The sequence below is a fragment of the Patagioenas fasciata genome, chromosome 14 (genome assembly GCF_037038585.1).
Source record: "Patagioenas fasciata isolate bPatFas1 chromosome 14, bPatFas1.hap1, whole genome shotgun sequence".
NCBI classification, from domain to species: Eukaryota; Metazoa; Chordata; class Aves; order Columbiformes; family Columbidae; genus Patagioenas; species Patagioenas fasciata.
In genome coordinates this window covers 3724374-3743429 of record NC_092533.1, presented here as the reverse complement: position 1 = coordinate 3743429, position 19056 = coordinate 3724374, and the positions used below count along the sequence as shown (strand labels likewise).

At 67.3% G+C, this 19056-nt stretch overlaps 2 protein-coding genes across 7 annotated transcripts; one reads left to right on the top strand and one right to left on the bottom strand.

Annotated features, from left to right (window-relative positions):
• Nucleotides 1-2665: 2665 nt before the first annotated feature.
• DBN1 (drebrin 1) lies at nucleotides 2666-14277 on the top strand. 4 transcript variants are annotated; one of them, XM_065849409.2, is made up of 15 exons: nucleotides 2666-2854; nucleotides 6993-7048; nucleotides 7148-7260; nucleotides 7465-7539; nucleotides 7617-7763; nucleotides 7925-8002; nucleotides 8102-8253; nucleotides 8422-8485; nucleotides 8610-8669; nucleotides 9197-9311; nucleotides 10594-10728; nucleotides 11725-11856; nucleotides 12672-13225; nucleotides 13338-13440; nucleotides 13527-14277. In XM_065849409.2, exons 1-15 carry the CDS (start codon nucleotides 2769-2771, stop codon nucleotides 13595-13597), a joined length of 1941 nt encoding a protein of 646 aa, XP_065705481.1. In that variant the 5' UTR covers nucleotides 2666-2768; the 3' UTR covers nucleotides 13598-14277. The 4 variants fall into 4 exon arrangements, with proteins under 4 accessions (XP_065705481.1, XP_065705480.1, XP_065705484.1 ...); XM_065849408.2 differs by having other exon boundaries at nucleotides 10591-10728; XM_065849411.2 differs by lacking the exon at nucleotides 10594-10728 and having other exon boundaries at nucleotides 2668-2854.
• A 105-nt stretch (nucleotides 14278-14382) lies between these two features.
• PRR7 (proline rich 7, synaptic) lies at nucleotides 14383-18992 on the bottom strand. Of its 3 annotated transcripts, XM_065849415.2 has the most exons (3): nucleotides 17546-17680; nucleotides 15155-15778; nucleotides 14383-15025 (listed from the first exon to the last, which is right to left on the bottom strand). In XM_065849415.2, exons 2-3 carry the CDS (start codon nucleotides 15450-15452, stop codon nucleotides 14637-14639), a joined length of 687 nt encoding a protein of 228 aa, XP_065705487.1. In that variant the 5' UTR covers nucleotides 15453-15778; nucleotides 17546-17680; the 3' UTR covers nucleotides 14383-14636. The 3 variants fall into 3 exon arrangements, with proteins under 3 accessions (XP_065705487.1, XP_071670755.1, XP_071670754.1); XM_071814654.1 differs by lacking the exon at nucleotides 17546-17680 and adding an exon at nucleotides 18855-18992 and having other exon boundaries at nucleotides 14383-15778; XM_071814653.1 differs by having other exon boundaries at nucleotides 14383-15778.
• Nucleotides 18993-19056: the final 64 nt, after the last annotated feature.

Here is a 19056-nt window from a genome sequence, read left to right as displayed (position 1 = left end):
TGTGGGGCCTGACTCAGCTCCTTCCCGCTTCCCAGGGGAGGTCTTTGCCTTGGATTTCTGCTCCTCTGCCTGTGTCAGCCTGGGCTGGACCCCTCATGTCAGCTGGGTCTCTCTTTGTAGCAGGCAGGACCACTAACAGGGGTGGTAATTACTCTGGGGAGCAAAGCTGCAGCAAGGGGAAATGGGACAAATACCTGACCCTGGAGAGGGTGTCCCCTTGACCATGCTGTGCCCTGGCCGCAAGTCCTGCGCAGAGGACAAGAAGTCACGGGGCACGTGTGGGCCACGTGCACCAGCTCTGGGCGCATTCTGGTGTAGAGCAGCCAAGTGTTTGCTCATGCGATGCAGCTGCTGTCCCAAAGGACGGGTGTGAGGCAGCGCCGGCACCTCCAGCTGGAATGGGCTCCAGGGCAGCGGGTGTGGGGAAGAGCCACTCCTCCTGCTCTGGCAGCTGGAACGGTCATTAATAATTGCAGCTCTTACTGCGATGAGCAATTGTAAGGAAAATTGTCTTGTCTACTGGAAGGTTCTGCCGGGGGCAGGAGCTGGCTGTGGGAAGCCAAATGCCTCCCAGCATCACCCAGAGCTGGCCTGTGGTGTGTTGCCCGATCTCCCTGATACCAGCGTAAAGGTGTAAAACCTCATGAAAGATGGAGAAGGGAAGGTGGTAATGATGGAGGCAGGCCAGGGCTGGGACACACGCAGGCAATGGGGTGGTCACACCAAGGAGGAGCAGGACACGGCTGTGAAAAGGGACAGAAACAGCCAGCACCTGTCCGGCAGGGTTGGGACAAGCAGGGGTGTGAAAAGTGCCCAAGCGTGAGTCCTGACTGCAGCCAAGGTCAAGGGAAAGTGAGACCGCGGCCCCACGTGAGCAGCCACCAAGCCAGGCCTGTCTGAGCCGGGACAGCAACCTGTGGGGGGAGGGCAGGGAAGGGGCAGGGGAAGGCAGCTGTGTGGGATGGAGCCTGCTGGGGTAGCACAGCCTGAGAACAGGTTGTGCCAGCTCAGCCCCGGGGTACTCGGACTTGGAGTGGGGCCAGGGCAGAGCTGCAGTGCCACAGCCAGCCTGCCTCTCCCCGAGGGAGAGCCGAGCATCTCCCCTGCGCTGCTGTGTGGCCCACAGCCACCGCGGGCTTGACCCCTGCTGGTTGGTGCCCTGTTGCCTCTGGCCCCTACTGATGGGGCCTCTACCACCCACGGTGCCTCTGTGCTTTGCGAGAGCAGCTCTTGCCCACCAGCTCTGCACGCCATGTGAAGAGCTTGTGCACAGGCAGCGGAAGGAGGGTCTCGGGTGGGCTGCGGAGGTGGAGCCTGGGGAAGGGCTGCGGCCGCCCCGCTCTGAGAACAAAGCCCGGCGGCGGCAGTGGGCTTGGGGCTCCCACCATGTCTCTGAGCAGGGTCCCACCACATCCACCCCCAAAGACAGCTGAGCCACTTGCGGGGTGCCTGCCACAGCCCCGGCCCCCTCGCTGGCCCCGGCAGCTGCTCCACAGCTGCTCACGAACTCTTGCAGGCTCTTAGGGCGGTTCCAGCCCTGGCCTGGCTGGGAAACACTGGTGTGAGGAGGGTGTGCAGGCGTGGGGGAAACAGGCAGCACAGGCAGGGCCTGCAGCACCCTGTTCCACATCCCGTCGAGCTTGGGAGGGCTGCTCTGAAGGGCTTGGTTTGGGGAAGGGACACAGCAGCATCAGCCCTGCCCTGTGGGGATCAGGCCCTACACAGGGACCCCTTCGGCATGGGTCTGGTCCGAGCTGTGGGCAGGGAGGGGCTGGAGGAGGCAGGGTGGGGCAGGGCGATGCTGCCTGCCCTGGCAGGACGATGTGGACCCAGCTGGGGGTCAGGCACATCCATGGAAGCCAGGAGCCCCCGCAGAGCCCTGTGCTTGTCAGTGCAAAAGCAACTTTGTGGGTTCATGCTGAAGCAAAAGATTCTGGAAAAGGCACCATTGTGCACAGCCTGGCAGGGTCCTGAGGGGACCGGGCGTTTGGGAGCAGGGGGCTGTGTTGGGCAGGAGCTGGGAGCAGCAGGGATGGAGGGGCATGAAGGCAGCAAAGGTCCCCACACAAAGGCTGTGCCCACCAACACCTCGCGCAGCAACGAGGGCACAGCTGGGTGTGTGGGGCAGAGCCCACAGTGCTGTGTCCTTGGAAAGGAAACCTCGGGGCACAGGGTCTCAGGGTGGAGAGCACCTGAGGGCGCAGGGTTCCTGGTGTGCCATGTCCCCGGAGTGCAGGGGATGCTGGAACCGAGGAGGGTCTGGGGTGCAGAGGAGCACCCAGCATTTGAGGTCCCCGGGATGCAGGGTCCCAAGGCAGGGGTAGCGCAGGATGCAAGGGAGAGCCCATGGTGCACGTTTCCGGGGTGTAGAGTCCCGGAGGGGGAGGATGGCCCCAGCTGCGGGGCAGAGCAGAGCCCGGGATGCAGGTCCCCGGGGTGCAGAATCTCGGGGGCAAGCCGTGTGCGGGGGCAGCCCGGGGCGGGGCGATGCTGCTCGCACCCCTGGGGTCCCGGTGCGGTGTCCCGCGGTGCAGCCGGCAGGATGCCCCGGGGGCGCCCCGAGGGCGCGGCGGGGGCCGGGGCGGGGGCGGGGGCCGGGCTGGGGGGGGCGAAGAGGGGGGGCCGCCGTTCGCGGCGCTAGGACCGGGCGCGGCGGCGGGCGGAGCCTCCCCGCCGCTCGCCCCTCCGCCCGGCCGCTGCGGCAGTGTCTCGGAGGCGGGCAGGCGGCCGGTCCCTCCGGTCCCCCACGGCAGCATCCCGGCCCCGCCATGGCTGGCGTCGGCTTCGCGGCGCACCGCCTGGAGCTGCTCGCCTCCTACCAGGACGTGATCGGCGAGGACAGCCCCACCGACTGGTGAGCGCGCCCGCCGCCGCCCCTTTGTCCCCGCCGCCGCCGCCGCCCTTTGTGCACGGAGCCGCCCGGTAACACCGGCCGCGCCCCGCGCCGCGCCTCCCGCCGCCCCGGGCCCGCGGTGCCGGGAGCCCCGGCACACAAAGGCGGGCGGGGCGGCTGGGAGGAGGGGGTGTGCTCGGCCCGCCGTCCCCGGTGTCCGCACCTGCCCGCCGCCGCCGCACCGGGCCGGGGCGCGGTCCCCGCTTTGTCTGCGCCGGGCCGGCACGTGCGAGCGCCGGGACCCACCGCCCCCGGGAGCCTCCGGAACGCCCCGACCCCCCGCCGGGCAGCGAGCGTGGGGAGCTGGGGGTCCGCGCACGGCGGGGAGGGCCTGGGGTTCCCCCGGTGCTGGGCCCGGCCCCGGGTCCCTCGCCATTGTCTGAAGTCGGAGCCGCGGGTAGGGGCGCCCGGGGGGGATGGGACTGAGGCGTCCCGAGCCCGCCCCGCTCTCGGCCGGTCCCGGCGGTCCCACGGCAGCGGGCGGCCCCTCTGCCCCGGCGGAGCGAGGTCTGAGGCCGCGGGAGTCTGGGCATCCCCCTTCGGCCCCCGCAGCTCCCGGGGTGCCTCATCCCCAAGGGTTCGCCGTGCGTCAGTCCGGGACCACCCTGCCGGACTGGGGCTGCTGCGGGCTCCGGGTTGGGGGTGGTCTACCCCGGCGGGAACCTCCGGGCTGCCCTGCCCTGTTTGCACCCCGCGGGCTGTGCACCCCCTGCTGCGGGCACCGGGACCCGGCCGGATCCAGGCCCTGCTGCAGGCGACACAGGAGCCCACAGGCAGCACCTCCCCACCGCCACCCCGATTCTCCCAGCTCCCACCCGCATCTCCCAGCCCCACCCAGGCACCATGGGGCTGGCTGCTCCTGGGACCCCCTCTTTGCCCCCCCATGTGCCTGTGCCATTCATAAGGGGGATGCTACCAGCACCCTGGGGTGCAGCTTGCTGGGCAGTGCTGGGTGCATGCTGCTCTCTGGTCAGGGTGCCTACCATGCACCCAGCACCCTGCCGGTGCGCTCCCACCCCCAGTCAGGATGCACACCGTTCACTATCCGGGTCTCTGCTCTTGGGACAGGGCTGAGAGTCCCCTAGGCTGTGTGGGCCTGGGCAGGTCCTGGTCCCCACCAGCCCTGGGTCTCTGGGGAGACCCACGGTCCTGCTGCCAGCCCAAGGGCACCGTGGGCGAACACGGTGCGTGTTGCCAGCCAGGAGGCAGCTGTCAGCCCCGGGTACATCTCGCTTCCCGGCATCCGCTGCAAAGGAGCCCTCCCTGCCAAAGCTGCTGAGAGCAGCAGAAACGGTTCCCGGGAAGGCAAGCACTGGGGCTAGACCCCCAGTACCTCCAGCACCGTGTCCCAGCTGGGCAGCATCCTTGGAATTGAGCTCACCCCATTGTCACCAGCTTCTCCATTCGATGGTCACTGGAGCGCCCAGTACTCAGTGCCAGTGGGAGCAGCATCCCTGCTGCAGGGCCCAGTGCATAGCTGCAGGACGAGGGGTGATGCTGGGGGGCTGCATTGGGCAGGGGTGATGGGAACCATCCCCCTGCAGTGGTCCAGCATAGCTGAGCCAGGGGCTGTGAGGACACTGCTCTGGAGCCGGGTCCTGGGCTCTGGTGCTGGGGGATGCCGTGCTCTCACCCACCAGGGATCCCTGTGTTTAGTCTGGGATTCCCACCAGCTCCAGCCCGGTCCTGGAGGGTCCGAGCGTCCCCTCCCCCTGCCCGGCCCCGCGAAGGCTGCTGGGGCCTATTACTCGATTGGAAAGGAATTTGGTGCTTCTTTCTGAGCACGCTGCCGACTCCCTGGAGCTCCCAGCCACATTGGAAACACATGTGCCCGGGCTGGGGCGGATGGGCTGGGTGATGCTCCACCTCAGCCATGGCATGAGGGACAGGCAGCTGTGGGTGCACTGGGTGTTGGCACCCATGGGCTCTGGTGTGCCAGCTCTGGTGAGCAATGGGGCTGCACAAGGGCAGCAGAGCTGCTGTCCCTTTGGTGGGGTGATGGGGTATCCTTGCTGGAGTCCCCTCACCATGGGGATCCCTCCTCCCTGGGCTGCACGGGGCACTTCACCCAAGGGTGCCCCATGTGCCCAGAGCCAGGGGATTGGAAGGGCCTGTATAGGGCAAGAGGAAAGGATTAAAGCCTGGGGTAAGTGATGCATGATGCTACCTGCACGTCTCATGGTATGGCTGGTCCCTGCAGAAGGTGCTGTTGGGCTGTAGGTTTCTGGGGCACCCCTGGGGATGCTGTTGGCCCCAGCATGGCCCCGCTGGCCCAGGGACCAAAATTCTCCAGATCCTTTGTCCCAGCATGGGGTCAGACCATGCTGTTGGGCTGTGCTCGGGGCTGGGCTCTGATTTCACAGTGGTGCCTGGGGTGATGGGACCCTTGCCAAGCTCCGGCTGCCCTGGGAGCACCCCAGGGTGCAGGCAGCAGCACCGCGCTTGGGTGCCACCCTGCATGGCGGGGTCCTGGAGGGGAGAGCAGACACCGGGTGCCCCCAGGCAGCGATGCCGTGGCTCTGCTCTTCTTGTTCCCTCCCTTCTGCAGTCAGCTGCACCCCACCCTGCAAGCCCCCAACCCCTGCCTGCCACCCTGGGCTCCCCCAAACTGCCGCTATCCCCCCATTCCTGGGAGGTCACAGCAGGTTCCCCCAGACAGGGGCCACGTTTACAGGCAGGGGCTGCATTTGCTGCCCTTCCCCAGCACAGGCATCACAGACAGCGCTTTGCAGCTGCTTTGCCAGCTCCATGGCTGGGAGCCGGCGCCAGCTGGGGCGGCCGATTAGCGGGATCGGGATGTGCGGATTAAAGTCAATCTTGTTGGTGCAATTATCTGCAACTCTATGCCAGGGGCTCAGGGGGCAGTAGGTGCTGTGGGGTGGAGGGAGGCCCCCACCGTCTTAGGCACCTGCCTGCCTTCTCCTGTTTTTTTCAGCTCCTAGGGTCCAGCCATAGCCTCAGGCTTTGGGGACTCTGTCCATAGGGGCCCCCCCGATTCCCATCCGCAAGCCCAGCCTCCATCTGGAAGCTGGAAGCTGGGGTGAGGACGGCTCAGCCCGGCACCGCGGGGATTTTGGTGCTCCAGCAAGCACCGCACGGGCGCCGCCAGCCGAATGCCGATCGGCAGAGCCACCCGCCTGCTCCGGCGCAGGGAAGGTGGGGGGGGCCAGCACGGGCGGCCCTGGCTTTCTGGGCGCAGTGCGTGACGGTGGCAGGTTTGGGCGCCTGCCAGGCCCCGGCAGGTCCCCGCTGCCTGCCTGCCTCCCCCGCTCCCCTCTGCTAATCACCTCGTCATCGGGGTGAGCTACATCCCAGCTGGGATGGGGGGGTTGCCATGGCAACGGAGGATGCTGGTTGCCTAGCAACACCCATCCCCTCGCCCACCCGCCCTGGACTGATTTGGCATGCGTCCTGCCCCCCCATAGCTGGCTGCCCGCCCCTGGGGAGGTGCAGGCTGGCGGGGGTCCCCACGAAGCCCTGGAGGGTTTGGCTGGAGCACAGCAGGAGCAAGAGGGGGTTTTCCATCCACTGGGAATGGTTTCTAAGGAACAGCCTCCATGACGGCCCCATCACACCCCGGCGGCACATTGATTTGCTGCTGCTGGTGCTCTGGCGTCCTCCCCCGGCCTGGTGCCTGCCGGGCCGGTTGCTCACGCAGCCGGGCATGTGAGTGACTCTGAGTTCCCTGCTGGGGCGTGGGGCTGTCCCCAAAGCCAGTTGGTATCAGCGGGGTCGAGGGGGGACAGGGACAGGCGTGCAAGTTGCTGCAGGGCCACAGCAGCACAGAACAGCAGCCTGTGGTCTGTGGGCGGCATTGCCCAGCTGGTCCCTGTGCCCAAGTGACTTCTCTCTGTCCCCAACCTCATGATCCTGCTCCACAGCTGGCAGGGAGATGAATATTCCCTACCCAAAGTCCTGCCTGCCTGGCAGCCTGGCCCTTTCTGGTGGTGATGGTCAAGGGGTTGGGGTGGCTGTGTGACAGCTTGGGGACATCTGGCTGGCCCCCACAGGACCTGCCCTGACCCCAGTGTTAGCAGGATGGGGTGGGGGTCCTGCCCCATGGTCCCCCAGCCATGGCTCACCCACGCTGTCTCCCCAGGGCCCTCTACACGTATGAGGATGGCTCCGATGACCTGAAGCTGGCAGCGTCAGGAGGTAAGGTCCTCTGTCCCTGCCGACAGCTTGGCTCTGCCGGCGTTTTCCCTGGCACTTACACCAGTGCTGGGTGGATTTGGGCTGATGGTGCCATTCCAGGTGGAGGTTTGCTGGAGCTCTCTGGCCACTTTGAGATCCAGAAGGTGATGTACGGCTTCTGCAGCGTCAAGGACCCTCAGGCTGTGCTCCCCAAATATGTCCTCGTCAACTGGGTGAGTGGGGGGGCCTGTCCCAGGGGAGGCTGTGCCGTGCCCACCGGGACTGCAGCGTTGGTGGGACACGGCTGGGTGTGAGGGAGCAGCTCGTGGTGGCTGAGGGGTGTGGGTGCCCCACAGTCCTGCTGTCCCGTGGTGATCAGCGGGGTGGGGATCACCCTGCCGCCTCTCCCCGGCTCAGCCCCTCCCTGGCTGCTGCAGGTGGGCGAGGATGTGCCGGACGCCCGCAAGTGTGCCTGTGCCAGCCACGTGGCCAAGATCGCTGAGTTCTTCCAGGTGGGTGACACGGGGAGGGGGACGATGCTGCTGCAGCACAGACCCCAGTCCCTGACAGTTGCTCGCCACCCCCCCAGGGCGTGGATGTCATTGTCAATGCCAGTAGCGTGGAGGACATCGACCCAGGGGCTATCGGGCAGCGGCTCTCCAACGGGCTGGCCCGGGTCTCCAGCCCAGTGCTGCACCGCCTGCGGCTGCGGGAGGATGAAAACGCCGAGCCCGTGGTAATGTCCCCATGCTAGCGGTGGCGATGGTGGCAGACGTAGGACATTCCTCCTGCCCAGGGCTCCCGTCTGCCACAGCCCATCACCCTGTGTGCCGCTCACCGTTATTCCCCCTCGCTGACCCCAGCCCCTCCGCCCCCCCTGCCTCTTGTCCGTCCCAGGGCACCACTTACCAGAAAACTGACGCCACCGTGGAGATGAAGCGGCTCAATCGGGAGCAATTCTGGGAACAAGCCAAGGTGGGGTACAGGGGTGGGAGCAGCCCCTGGTCCCTGAGGAGAGGGATGAGCCACCGACAGGCTGATGAGCAGCTCTGTCCTTCATCCACCCCCCAACAGAAAGAAGAGGAATTGCGTAAAGAGGAGGAACGGAAAAAGGCCCTGGATGCCCGGCTGCGGTTCGAGCAGGAGCGGATGGAGCAGGAACGGCTGGAGCAGGAGGAGCGGGAGCGGCGCTACCGGGAGCGGGAGGAGCAGATCGAGGAGCACAGGCATGGCGGGGATGCGTCCCGTGGGATGTGGGATGGTTGTGCACGTGCTGTGAGCGTCTGGGTGGGCGCGTGGGTGTTCGTCCCCACGGAGGATGGGGCAGGGCAGGGGTGGCAGGCAGGGGCTGGCAGCAGCCGGTGCCTAGCCTCTCCTCTGTGCTCCCATGGCAGGCGGAAGCAGCAGAGCATGGAGGCGGAGGAGGCCCGGCAGCGCCTGAAGGAGCAGTCCATCTTCGTGAGTGCTGTGGCGGGTGTGGGGCTGGGGTTGGAGCGGGAGCTGCCACCTGGCATCACGGCCAGGGAAGGGCTTTTCCCAGCTGGGTTCTTGGGGTGAGGGCTGACGCCGCGTCTCTTCCCAGGGAGATCAGCACGAGGAGGACGACAGGCAGCAGCTCAGGAAATCAGAGTCAGAGGTGGAGGTGAGTGCGGCGCTGGCTGTGCCTGGTGCTGGTCACAGAATCACAGAAACACAGGATGTCTTGAGTTGGAACGGACCCACAAGGATCATGGAGTCCAACTCCTGTCCCTGCACAGGACACCCCACAGTTCACACCGTGTGTCTGAGGACGTTGTCCAGTCTCTTCTTGAACACTGTCAGGTTGGGGCTGTGACACCTCCCTGGGAGCCTGTTCCAGCATCCAGCACCCTCTGGGTGAAGAACCTTTTCCTCATGCCCAACCTAAACCTCTCCTGGCACATCTTCTGCCATCCCCTCGGGTTCTGTCCTTGGTCACTAAAGAGAAGAGTTCAGTGCGGGCCCCAACTCCTCCCCTCATGAGGAAACTGTAACCCCATGAGGTCTCTTTGTCTCCTTTTCTCCAGGTCCTTGCTCCCCAGCCAGCGGTGCCCACAGCTGGATGGGGACCCAGCTGGGGTGGTGCGTGGAGTGTGGTCCCACAACCCCACACCGCCAGGGCAGTGGGTCTCAGCCTCTTTGTCCCTACAGGAGGCTGCTGCCATCATCGCTCAGCGGCCTGACAACCCCCGGGAATTCTTCAAGCAGCAGGAGCGGGTGGCGTCGGGCAGCAGCGAGGCCGTCTCACTGGGCAGCCACAGGACAGGTGAGGGGCTAGGGGGGCTGCGGGCACCAGGGGGGCACAGAGAGGCTGGGGGGGGCTGCGGAGCAGGTGAGTACAGTGCCACCAGGGCTCCCACAGCTCGACGGGTCACAGCAGGATCTTGAGGGACCCGGGCTGTAATGGGGCGAAGTTGTGTCCCCTCTGTGGACACTGGGGGTGTTGGGGGGCATGAGGAAGGCAAGGGGTTGTCCTGCTCTGCTGTGCCACTGCCACTGTCACTGCCACCACACCACACATGGCCCCTGCGGCCGGGACAGCTTGGCAGGGATTGAATGCCAGGGGGATCTTCAGCAAGGGGGGGTCATCCTGCTCCCTGCTGGCTGTTGTCTGCTCACCTGTCACAGCACCGTGCTGGCAGCTGGGGTGACAGCGTGGTTGGTGTGGCTGAGATGGTAGCTGGGGGCCTGGGGTGGCTTGGGAAGGAAACTCTTCCCACAGGGCAGCTGAAAGGGGCAGGAGAGCATTGGGCAGCTATGGGACACTTGCTGTGCTCCCAGCCCATGGGGCACCCCTCATGCCCTATGGTGTGCTTGCCCCAGGATCCCCACTGCCAGAGTGGGTGCCTGTGGTGACATGGACACCCCGCTTTTGGGTCAGGGTGATGCCAGCAGGTCCTTGGCTGTGGCAGTGGGGCTGTGCCTGGCCATGGGAAGGGGGTGGCCAGGCAGGGGACGTTCTACAGGGAGGCTGGGCTGCTCCATAGTCGGGTTCAGCCCTGGGACTCTCTTTGTGGCTCTAGGGCAGGGCTGGCTGTCCTGGTGGGCACCCTCAGCCATGGAGCTGTGCTGGGGATCATGCTGGGGTGCTGTGCCATGGGGCTGTGCCATGGGAGGGCCTGTGATGTGTGTTCTTGCTGGTGGGTCATGCCATGGGCTGTGCCATGGGCTGTGCCGCGGGGCTGTGCTGTGGGTCGTGCTGTGGGCTGTGTGTTGTGGCCAAACCGTAGCGTCGTGCCGTGGGTTGTGCCGTGGGTTCATGCTGTGGGACCATGCTGTGCCTGAGCAGATAGTTGGCCCCATGGCTGCATCCAGTTCTCTCTCCCCACCTGGCCACGCAGCGCTGCTTCCCATCCTTCTGTCCTGCTGTCTTTCCATCCTCTTGTCCCACTATCCTCTTGCTCTGCTGTCAGTGCTGCCTCCCATCCCTCCATCCTCCCGTCCTGGTGCCCTGGTGCCCCGGCCCCGCTATGGCCGTGCTGAGCAGGGACTGACCCATCTCTTTACTCTCTCTCTCTCCGTCCGTCTGTCTGTCTTTCTCTCAGCAGGTCGTCTGCACTGTCCTTTCATAAAGACAGCTGACAGTGGGCCGCCTTCTTCCTCCTCCTCCTCCTCCCCCCCACGGACCCCCTTCCCCTATATCACCTGCCACCGCACCCCAAATCTCTCCTCTTTCTTCCCATGTAGGTAGCTGGGAGTCCCTGGGCACAGAGCTCCGGGGGGGCTGAGCCACAGGCATCCACCCCACAGCCCACCCAGCCCCACGGCACGCCGGGCCGGGGGGTGCGAGGACAGAGCCGCGGGACTGATGGTGGAGGCAATGCCCTTTCCATGGGCACCCCAAGGGGGACGGGCACCCCAAGGGGGCTGCGTCCATGCCCACGGGCACCCTGCATGCCCAGCTGGGGCTGGCCCACGGTGCGCACTGTGGCCTGAGGTGGGGAGAGGTGCAGGCTGGATCTGTGGGGCAGGTCGTACCTGTGGTACGGGGAGGGGGCCACCAGGCAGGCTGTGCCCGTGGGGCAGATGTGAACAGGGCAGAGCTGCGCCTGGGGAGATGATGAAGATGCTGCTCTGCCTGGGGGATGGAGCAGGCTGCACCTGTGGGATGGGGCACAGGGCAGACAGAGATGGGCTGTGCCCGTGGGGCAGAAGTGGACAGGGCGGACTGTGCCCTGGATTGCGCAGGACGGTGCTCACAGGGCAGCACGGGATGGACGAGGCTGTGCCCAGGGCCATGTGGGGCTGTGCCCACGGAGCAGAAGGAGCCAGGTGGTGCCTGGGGCCATGTGCAGTTGTGCCCCTTGGCCGAGGGGTAGCAGGCACAATGCTGTACCCGTGGAGGAGCGGCTGTGCCAGAGCCCAGCTGGGCAACGCATGGGCAGGGCTGGCGTGTGCTTTGGCAGCTGCAGGGCTGCCTGTCCCTGACAGAGAGGGGCTGCAGCTGTGTGTGGCGAGTAGGGGTGGCCAGAGCGAGGGCATGGTGATTGCTGCACCCCTGGGCGCCTCTGCCCTGCCACTGCAGGAGGGGATGATAAGGTGGCAGGTGCACTATGGTGTACATTTGTCAGCCCGTGGCCGGGTTGGCACGGGACAGGAGCAGGGGCAGTGCTGGGGTGCTGGTGTACCCCCGGTGTGGGCAGCCCCCCAAACCACCTCCCTGTCTCCCTTGTCTGCAGGCAGCCACTCGGACGCGTACCGCAAGGCCTCGGCAGCGGGCTGCAGCCCCTGCGAGTCCAGCCCGGCCGCCACGCCGCTGGGTGAGCCGGGCACCCGTGCCTCGGGTGACGAGACGCCGGCAACGCCCAAAGGTGGGCGCAGGGCTGGCACTGCCTGCCCCTGCCCGGGGCTGCCCGGGCACATCCCCATGGTCCCCCCCCAGCTGCAGCCCCCTCGATGCCTCTGCATCCCCCGCTGTGGTCCCCATGCTGCAGCCATGCCAGCCTTGCTTGCGTCGCTCGGTGCATCCATGCTGTCCAGTCTATGTGCTTTGATGTGCTACCCGCCGACTCTGCTGTGTCCCCCCCAGTGCATCCCCACCCTACCTGCTGCTTGTGCTGGTGCATCCCTGGTGTTTCTGCTGCACACCCCCCCATGACCCCCATCCACCTGCAGTGCATTGCCCCAGCCAGTGCACCTCTGCACTTACCAGTTCATTCCCTCCTCCATCCATACATGCACCCCTCATATCTGCAGCATCACCCCAGTGCCTCCCTGCCCATCTCTGCTGCATCCCCCAGTATGATTGTGCCCTATCTGCTCCTTTGCTCAGCATGTCCTTGCCAGTGTTGCTGGTTCCCTCCCTTCATCCCCCGTGCATCTCAGCTTTCCCTTCTGCATCTCTCAGTGCCCCCCGACCCGTTCCTTCCACATCCCCCATGCCCCATGCCTCTCAGCCAAACACCACCCCCAACCCCTGTCCCCAGGCAGGTCCCAGCCGCCCACCCTGCCCAAGGGATTGCTTTGGCGCTTCCAACCCCCCCACCATGTCCCCTTGGTCCCCTGGTGCCTGCCATCAGTGCCCTCACTGCCCACCCATCCCCACTTTCCCTACTGAACTCAACCCAAAGGCCTGCCCACCCCAGCTACAGCTCTGTCCCCACTGACTGTTGTCCCCTCCTTGCAGACTCCCCCAGCCCCAGCACCCAGGAGACTGGGCCAGCTGCACCTGAGCAGCACTGGCCCTTCCCAGGGCCCGAGGACAAGGCCACCGAGCCCCCTGGGGATGAGCCCGGCCACCGGCCGGCATGGACAGCGGGGGGTGACGCCTTGGGGGACCTGGTGACCCTGGAGCCTGCCGAGCCCTCCTCACTGCCCACAGCCACGGAATCCCAGCCCGGGGAGAGCCCCAACCCTGAGAGCCTCATCGACCTGTGGCAGAGTGACGGGGCCACCCCGGCCACTGCCTGGCCCCTACCCACCACCCCTGTCCCCGAGGGCCCCCCAGCCACGCTGCCCGACGAGGGGGCCCTTCTGAGCCTGGACGAGCTGCCTGAGCCCCCCGCCACCTTCTGCGACACAGAGCAGGAGGAGGAGGAGGTGGCCGGTGGGGGGGACCCCCAGCCCCGGGGGCTCAGCTGCCAGCGTGCCCCTGAGGAGGACACCCCTGGCCGAGAGACCCCCCCCATCACCAATGGGGAGATGGCCCCCAAGGACGGGACACCAGGTCGTGGGGAGCAGGTGAGCATCACGGAGGGGGTGGGAGGGTGAGAAGGGGGGTTGTGTGTCTGGGGGGGCGGTGACACGGTGGCGGGGTCGGGGTCCTGATCACCTCCACACCCCCCTCTCCCAGGCCAGTGAGGGCTATTTCAGCCAGTCCCAGGAGGAGGAGGTGCCCCCTCCCGAAGAGCCATCGGCCAAAGCCCCCCAACCCATCTTCTACAACAAACCCCCAGGTGAGTGGGACAGTGGAAGGGGGGGGGTGTCTGTCCCTCCATGGGGCACCCCCACACCACCCTGACCCCCCCGCCCTGTCCCCCAGAGATCGACATCACATGCTGGGATGCAGACCCCCTGCCCGAAGAGGAGGAGAGTTTCGGGGGGGGCCTGTAAGCACAGGTCCCTCTGCCGGCACAGGCAGCCCGCCCCGGCCGGCGCGGGGGGGCTGCAGCTGGGGGCCGGGCCCCCCTCTTACCCCACTGGGGCCCTGCAGGATGAGGCCTCTGGGTGGGGGCCGCCCCACTGTGCCCCCACCCCGGGGCACCTTTTACAGCCCCCCCCTTCTTTCTTTTTTAAGTTGTTGGTAGGAGCCGTGTCAGCCCCCAAGTTCCCCCCCTTAGCAGTGCCCCCCCGCTGCCCCAGTGAGTGCCCGTTCGGCGCGGGGGCGGGGGTGCACACGCATCCCCTGTCTGGCTGTGGGATGAGGTCCTTGTTCTCTTCATGCCCCCAGGGAGCCCCCCTGTACTTTGCACGAATTCAAAAGAAAAAAAAAAAAGGAATAATAATAATAATAATAACAATAATAAATGAATATGGCAATAAAAATGACCTGACCGAGGCGAGGCCGTGGCTGGCGGTGCCCCCTCTCCCCCCCCCACTCCCCCAAATCCCGGCAGGGAGCTGGCGTGGGGCTTTTGCCCTCCCCGCCTCCTTCCTCGCCGGGAGCCCCCCCGCTCCCCGCTTGGCCCCCGCTTGGCCCCTTTCTCTCCCCCTTACAGCAACTGTTTTTGGAAAGCACAAGTTCTGTACCGGCAGTGTGCTCATGTCTGTTAATAAATAAAGCGACAAAGCGACTCCCACGGGGGCTGCAGCCTGCTGGGGGGGGCAGGGAGTGCGGGGGGGGACAGCTACCGTCACCCCTGGGGGTTCCCGTGATGCCAGCCTGGCAGGAGGCAGACCCGAGCCACAAACTTTTATTCTCAAACTGTAACAAACAAAAAATTTTAAGAAACAGAGCAGAGTCTGGGTCCCCAGCGCCCCCGGCCATGGGGGGGCCAGCAGGGGCCAGACGGGGAACCAGCCCCTTCCGTGCTGGCGGCGATGGCCCGCGCCGGGGCAGGCGTCCCCAAGGTGACACAGGCAACCCAACCACCCACCACTCCGGTGCTGGAGGGGCACCTGCGGCAAGGTCTGGGGGTCCCTGGGGTCGCCGTTAGACAGCGGTAGTCCTGCCGAAGAGGGGCATGGAGACGGGGAGGTGCCAGGGTCCTGGCTCGTAGGTGTCCCTGCTGCTGAGCTCTGAGTCCGTCCAGCTGGGAAACATGCGGGGGGAGCACTCTGCCTGCAGGTAGAGGTCCGGGCAGGCAGGGCTGGGGCTGGCCGAGCGGGGCAGGTGCAACGCCGAACCGTAGCCGGCGTCCAGGAAAAGGGGTTTGTAGCTGGGGGGCTGCTCCTGCTTCTCCAGCCGCTCATGGCTCAGGAAGGGGGCATTGATTTTGCGGTAGAGCCCCCGTGTGTCCATCAGCACCTCACTGTACGGTGGGGGGGGCTCCGCCATCAGCAGTGCCTCCTCATAGCATGGCGGCTTTGACAGGTCTGACTCTGCAAGGCAAAGCCCCCCCCGGACCCCGCTGCCATCAGCACTGTGTCCCAGCTCTCGCACTGCACCCTCCCCATAACAAGGGGGAGGCATGCGCTCTGGGGATGCCAAGAGCCCCCCCAGCTCCTTACCATGCCGGCAGCTCCAGGGCCGGGGGGGCGGGATATGGTGGGGGTGGTGATGGTGGGGCTCGAGGCGCAGGCGGTGGGGAATGGCGATGCCGGGGGGGCTGCCCCCGTAACCCTCGTAGTGCAGCGGCTCCAGCTCCAGCGCGCGCAGGCTCTGCTCCCGCAGCCGCTCCTCCTGCTGCCGCTTCACCCGCCGCCGCAGGTAGCTGCAGAAGCAGCACAGCAGCACGATGAGCCCCCAGATGAGCCAGAAGCCCGCGAAGCAGGTGAGGAAGGTGTAGGTGCCCTGGGACATCACCATCTTGGCTGCTGGCCCTGCGGGGAGGCCCCTGCCTCTCCCTGCCCTCGGGGTGGGGGACGGGATGCTCAGGGCGGCGGCAGGGCCAGGGCGGGAGCCGATGCTGTCAGGGCCGCCGAGGGCATCTCCTCAGGCCGTACCCGGCGGCGTCTCCTCCAGCCCGTGGGTGCCTGCTGTCAGGGGTCCATCCTCGCCATGGAGCCGGGGGGGCTGGAGCGGGTGGGTCAGGCCTGGGTGCACTGGGTGGGTGGTGGGGCAGGGGGCTGGCAGGGCGGGCGACGGGGGAATGGGGCCGGCAGGGTCCTGCTGCCCATCGCTGGGAGGGGGCCCTGCAACGAGACAGACCTGAGCGTGAATGCCATGGGGACCCGGCCGCCTGTTCCCATGGTGACTCGCTCCACATGCGCAGCGGCGCCCGCAGCCGGCGTGGAGCTGTGTTCGGCCCCATGCGAGTCCCAGCTGTCGCACTCACGGCTGCAAACCTGCACGCCCCCCCCAGCACCCTGCCATGGTGCTGCTGGGTACCTCAGGGTGGGAGACGCATGCTGTGGGCCCTCAGCCTCAATGCCCTCAAGGTCACGGGGCATCCACTGGCATCTCATCCTATCCACCCAGCGCACCCTGAATCGGCTGCAGAGCTCGGGCACCCCGGCTCCTGTGCTGCCCAAAGTGGGGTGCCCCAGGGATGGATGCCTGCAGCACGTGGTGCTTGTGGGAGCACATGCACTGTGGCCATCACTGGCCTTGCGGTCACGAAGGAGGGTCAGGGGATGGTGGCACCCGACACAACGATGCAGGAGAGGGGTGGTTGGTGCCAATGGGAACTGTCACCTCTGCCAGGTCCCTGCCTTTAGGTAGGCTGACAGCTCGGTCACATCGAGCTGAGCACTGAACAGGGACAGCTTGTGCTGATGTGGGCTGTGCACATCAGGGAGCGGGGAGCAGCACCCATGGGTGCTCGCAGGCAGGCACGTAAGCACCCATCAGGATGATTATTATTATGGTGTGGGAGAGAATGGGCTTGCCATAAGGGAGCAGGATGACTGCTGGAGCAGTGGTGGCTGAGGGCAGGGTGACCAGAGAGGTACCACTGCTCCAACGTGCCTCCGCTGGACAAAGGGTGAAGGGCCATGGGGTCCCCGGCCGCCCTGTGGGGCAGGGCCACATGGCCACCCAGGGAACTGTGGCGGGGTCACCGTGTGCCAAGGGGTCTGGTGGGGCAGCAGGGCCAGAGGGCCGAGCCCAGCCGGAAGGAAGGAGGGATGGGGAAGGAAGGCGCCAGGGAGCCCCGGCCACACTCCGGCGGGCAGCTGTGGGCAGCACAGGCTGCTCCATCACGCAGACAAAAGCGGAGGCAGAGGCAGCGTCGGGATGTGGGTCTTTGGGCAGGGGGTGCCCCCAATCCTCCACCGCTGCCCAGCTAAGGCTAGTTTGGTGTGGGCACAGCTCGCCGGCCACGGCTGCAACAGGCTCCCCGCCGGCAGCCTGGGTATCCCCAGGGAGGCACCGTGCGGGAAGGGCCGTGGGTCGAGCACCGGAGTAACGGCCGGGGGGACACCGAGAACCAGGCAGGGCGGGCTCGTAGTGCCTGGGGACCGGGGGCCTTTGCAGCTGGGGCGTGCGGGGGGAGCGGGGCTGCCGGAGCCGGGGACGTGCGGGCTGGGGGAGGCGCGGGGCCGAGCTGGGAGACACCCACGCCGGGCGGGGAGCGGATCGGCCGCCCGGCTGGGAGCAGCCTCGGAGCCGGGCCCTGCCGGTATCCTCGGGCCGCCCCGCTGCCCCAAGCCGGGCCCCGCTGCCCGCGTCGCATCCCCGCTCGGTGCCTCCGGCGGGAGGGGGACACCGCGGCGGGGACCTCCCCGCTCCCGGTGCCGGGCGCGGCAGCCCCCTCCTCCTCCTTCTCCTCCTCTTCCTCCCACCTCGGGTCGCGCGCCCGCCGGGGACAGACCGGAGGCACGCGCCCCGGTACGCGCCGCGCGCCTCCGCCCCGGCCCCCGGTTCCCGGTGGCGGCGGCCCCACGCGCCCCCGCCCCGCTGCCCCCGCTCCGCGCAACAGGCGGAGGCGCCGCGCCCGCTCCCTCCGCGGTTCCCGTTACCGGCGGCGGCGGCGCACGTGGCTCAGGCGGCGGGCGGCGGCTCCATAGGGCGGCGGCGGCGAGAAGTAGGGGGGAAGGGGGCCCGGTGCGCGGCGCCGCCGCTGCTTCCCGGCGCTGCCTTTGTCTCCGGTGAGCGCTCCCGCGCCGCCGCCGCGCACCGCCCCGCCCGGACTCCCGCCCCGCCGCTCCGCCCCGCCCTCGGCTCGGGGAGGGACCCGGAGCCGGCGGGCCCCCCACACCCCCTCCCCGGCACCCGCCGCCGAGCGGGGGCTACCGGCAGGGCCCCGCACGGGGCGAGGGGAACTGGCACGGCCAAGGGAATTCCCCCTCCCCGGGGAACGGCCGCGGGATGCCGGTGGCGTGATGGCCGTGGCATCCCCGGGAGTGGCCGCGGGAGCCCCACGGGGTGGGGGATGGGAATCCCCGGGGCCCTGCGATACCCCATGGGGCAATGCCATGGGGTCCCCCATTCCGAGGTCATGCACTTGCCAGGGAGTCGCTGTAGGGCGCCGGGGGGTGCCAGCCACCCCCTGCCCCTGGTGCCAGCCACAGTGTCCTCAGGGGGCGACGGCCATGTGCTCCCCCAGGGTGATGACCTTAATGGCCCCTGACACAGCCCTAGCCCAATGGGACACTGCAGTGGGACACGCGGCTGTGCCGGGTTGGGGTTCCAGCCTGGCGCCGAGGACAGCAGGGGTCAGAGGTGGCAGTAGGTGACAGAGCAGGCTGCCCTTGGGCCACCCCACTCCGGGGCTGCCCTTGCCCTGGAGCAGATCCCTCGCTGACCTGGCCCAAGCGCTTCAACCCCCTGCACTAGGGCTCCCCCAGCCATTTGCTGTTTGAGATGGCATCAGCTCTTCTCCGCTGTGCCTGGTGGTCACGGTCCCCATGGGAGACCCCCCCGGGTGCCTTGGGACTGTGCCCAGCTCAGAGGCAAGAGCACCCGCTGTCCTTTCACTGCCCTGCTCTGTGCCAGGCCTGGAGGCTGGGGGGGGTGACTGGGTGCGGGTGCCCGGCCGGGGTGACCCACGCCGTCCATGACCCCGCTGCCTCTTCCTCCCCGTGGGCAGGGCGGCGGGCGCCCGCTGCAGCCGCACACACAGCGCATTGTTCTGCCGGAGCCCAGCCGGAAGGATTTCCTCCGTCCTGGCCAGGGGACCACCCAGGGATGCTGGGCACCAGCAATTGCTCGTGCCACGGCCAGGCAGAGTGGCTCTGGCAGCTGGCCGAGCCCTGTCGCCTCGCTCAGCGCAGGGCCGTGGTGGCCACGTCTCCCCCGGCCACCTCCTTGGCTCTGGCCCCAACTCACCTTGCTGGAACTCGTCTCCTATGACCGGACCTCACAGTGTGGCCGCGGCAGCCCGATGGTGCCGGCTCAACGGTTGCGGGGGTGCCCAAGCCGCACCCAAGGCGGGCAGGGGTCTGCGGCCATGCAGGGGAGTTTGGGTGCTCCCTCGAGGCATGGGTAGCGCAGAGGTGCTGGGCATGGCGAGGACCACGGGCATCGTCAG